The sequence below is a fragment of the Rhinolophus sinicus genome, chromosome 2 (genome assembly GCF_057876585.1).
Source record: "Rhinolophus sinicus isolate RSI-liver-muscle chromosome 2, RSI-T2T, whole genome shotgun sequence".
NCBI lineage: Eukaryota > Metazoa > Chordata > Mammalia > Chiroptera > Rhinolophidae > Rhinolophus > Rhinolophus sinicus.
Window position 1 is genome coordinate 177,468,473 of NC_142502.1, and position 3,238 is coordinate 177,471,710.

A 3,238-nucleotide genomic window follows, 5' to 3' on the forward strand; every position below is an offset into this window, starting at 1 on the left:
TCTAATAGGGTAAATGTCAATCTTTAATATCCCACATAAACAAAAAGCTCTTTGGGGTCCCCCTTTTTTTTCCCAGAGTAACGGGGTCCAAAAACTGAGAAAAACCACTGTGGTTTATCCTCAGCGGTGATTGGTCAGTTTCTTGCTCTGACCTCATAAAGCACCATTGTGATGAAAGTACCAGAAACTGCACATAAGGCCCTGGCTCCGCTGAGGTTTTGTCCTTAAAGCCCAGGGAGCTGTTTTGTAGTGACCTGTCGGACTTGGACATTTTAGCTTGTTTTCTCCTTTTTCCCCCCATTTTACTTTTTCTTTTCACTAGTTTCTTTTTCTCAATTTTCTTTTAGTATTATTTTCCTTTTATTTTTCTTTGTTTTTTCTCCATTTTTCTTTTGTTCTTTTTTCTCATTCTTTCAATTTTCTCAATTTTTTGTTCTCTCATTTTTCTTTTTTTCATTATTTATTCTCATTTTTCCCTAATTTTTTAGTTTTCAGTTAGCATTGTTAGTACAATTAGTAGTTAGTTGTTGACAGAGTTAGTATATTTAGTTAGCATAGTTATTATTGCTTATTAGTAGAATTAGTAATATTTTTATATAGATATATTTAGTTAGCATAGTAAGTAGTTACTATTATTTATTAGTAGTTAGTAATATTTTTGATATAGTTAGTATATTTCATTAGCTAGTTAGTACATTGTTTAATAATATTTAGTAATATTTTTGATATAGATAGTATATTTAGTTAGCATAGTTAGTATTGTTTACTAGCACAGTTAGTAATATTTTTCATATAGTTAGTATATTTAGTTAGCATAGTTAGTACAGTGATTATTGTTTATTAGCATGGTTACTAATAGTATTGTCAGCTAGTGTAGTTAGCAGGTCACCATGACCCATGAACTTGCAGCCACCTCTGCCAACCAGGAGCCCCATCTTGGCCATTGCAAGCTCCTGAACACCATCGGCCAGGGCCACCATGCCAAGGTGAAGTTGGGCTGGCACCTTCCGACCGGGACCCAGGTGGCTATCAAAATCATCCAGAGGCGGAGCGTCAGCAGACATCAGAGATCTATCCTGCAGGAAGTTGGCTGCATGGCAGGCTTGCGTAACCCAAACATCGTGCAATTACTCGAGGTGATCAACACCGAAGAATCATTATTCATTCTCATGGAGCATGTGAGTAGAGGGGACTTGTGGAATTACCTACAGACCCATGGCCACATGACAGAAGGTGAGGCCCGTGGCACCTTCTGCCAACTTGTATCAGCAGTGCACTACTGTCACGACAAAGGGATCCTTCACAGGGACCTGAAGCCACAGAACATGCTCTTCGACGTTGAAATGAATGCTAAACTTGCAGACTTTTCAGTAAGCACGCCATTCAATGGAAGCAAACTGAGCACGTTCTGTGGCAGCCCCGTTTATTCAGCCCCAGAACTCTTCCAGGGAAAAGAATACGATGGTCCTCCAGTGGACATTTGGAGTCCGGGAGTGCTGCTGTACCACGTGGTCACGGGGACCATCCCTCTTATGGGAACGAACCTGAGGCAGCTGGTGAAGCAGATACTGAAAGGGAACTACACAGTACTTCTGGGTGTAACAATCGAACTGGACATCCTCCTCAGTAAATTAACACCCGTGAACCCCAAGGAGAGAAGCACTCTAACAGAGATCATGCCAGACCCGTGGCTGAACAAGGGCCACGTGGAGGCGCTCGCGCCTTTCCCCGAGCCACCCAGTGATGACCTAGACCGCTGTGTGGCACAGGAGATGGTCGACATGGGCTTCGAGCGGCACGAGATTCAGAACGCTTTAACACAGAAGACATACAACAATGTCACAGGGACGTACCTCATGCTAAATACAAAAAGGGCCCGGGTACGGTGTCGCATTATCCAGGTAAGGCCCTTCAGATCCACTGACATTATCAGCCTTGGTCGCTCCCCAGATCAGGAGATTCAGACAGAGCAGAAGCCGAAGGACCAGGAGTCAGGGCAGAAGGCCGAGGAGTCTGCAGGTCCTTCAGCCAGCCCGAAGTCCAGGAAGGCCACTCCCGGAACCAGCCCGAAGTCCAGGAAGGCCACACCCGGAACCAGCCCAAGGTCCAGGAAGGCCACACCCAGAACCAGCCCGACGTCCAGGAAGGCCACACCCGGAACCAGCCCAAGGTCCAGGAAGGCCACTCCTAGAACCAGCCCAAAGTCCCGGAACTCCACCCGGAACCAGCCCAAGGTCCAGGAAGGCCACTCCCAGAACCAGCCCGAAGTCCAGGAACTCCACCCGGAACCAGCCTGAGGTCCAGGAAGGCCACACCCGGAACCAGCCCAAGGTCGAGGAAGGCCAGTCTCCAACCCAGCACAAAGGGAAGGAAGGTCACGGCGCGACACAGCCCGCAGTTGAGGACCGCCACTTCCAGACCCAGTCCGAAGTTGAGAACCGCCACAGCCTGAGCCAGCCCAAAGTCAAGAATTACCATTCCCAGAACCAGCCGGAAGACTGGAACCACCAACCCCCCACCCAACCCGGAGTCGAAGAACGCCACCCTTAGCCCAGCCCCCCAGTGTGGCCCTGGGGACACCCCCTCCACCCACACCACCAACAGCAGCAGGAGCAGCAGTGGAAGCCCAGAAGGAGAAAGCCAGGACCAGCGGGGGGTGGCTAGGAGGTGCTTGGACTTTTTAAGGAAGCTCTGCCTTAGGCCGTTCAAGAGGCTTGGCAAACACAGCAGAATCAAACCCAGTTAGCTTGTCCACGACCAAGGCAGGGCTACAACCAGACTCCGGGGAAGTCAAGCCGGGCTCCCTGCATTTTAAATGCTGAACTAGATGAAGCTGATGTCCAGGGAGTCTGGCCACGTGGTGGGGGAGATCAGGCCAGAGGCTGGATGCAAACTGCAGGTGGCAGCAGTACAAGTACACAGTGTGTGTGCAAGGCGCCCTGGGCGAGAAGACTTGGTCCAGCGGACGACGGGGGTGTGCCAACTGCCGTGGCATTTTCTGCACAGGATTCATGTCAGGAGGGTACCTGGCATCGCCATGGCCTTCAGAAGCATCGCACCCCACATCCCTGGGGAGCTTGATGGAAGGCCTGGAGCCCCCTGGGGTCAAGAGGAGCGGTGGCCCTCATTGCAGGTTCCCCAGTCGGCCCCCACCTCGGTGAAACTTCAGCGACTGGACTGTTTTTCCTGGGGCCCATCTACCCTCCCCTGCTCTGTTGGTTCTTATTAAAGTACTTGA

At 49.7% G+C, this 3,238-nt stretch overlaps 1 protein-coding gene across 1 annotated transcript; it reads left to right on the forward strand.

The window, feature by feature from the left end:
• Nucleotides 1–890: 890 nt before the first annotated feature.
• LOC148758962 (serine/threonine-protein kinase MARK2-like) lies at nt 891–2,746 on the forward strand. Its single transcript, XM_088796360.1, has 2 exons — nt 891–2,170; nt 2,485–2,746. Exons 1-2 carry the CDS (start codon nt 891–893, stop codon nt 2,744–2,746), a joined length of 1,542 nt encoding a protein of 513 aa, XP_088652486.1.
• Nucleotides 2,747–3,238: the final 492 nt, after the last annotated feature.

Excerpts from the sequence above, each read along its gene's own strand:
- LOC148758962 (XM_088796360.1), top strand. The coding sequence starts at position 891 with ATGACCCATGAACTTGCAGCCACCTCTGCCAACCAGGAGCCCCATCTT. Across the intron at positions 2,171-2,484 it reads ACACCCGGAACCAGCCCAAG|AACCAGCCGGAAGACTGGAA; the intron begins GTCCAGGAAGGC and ends TACCATTCCCAG.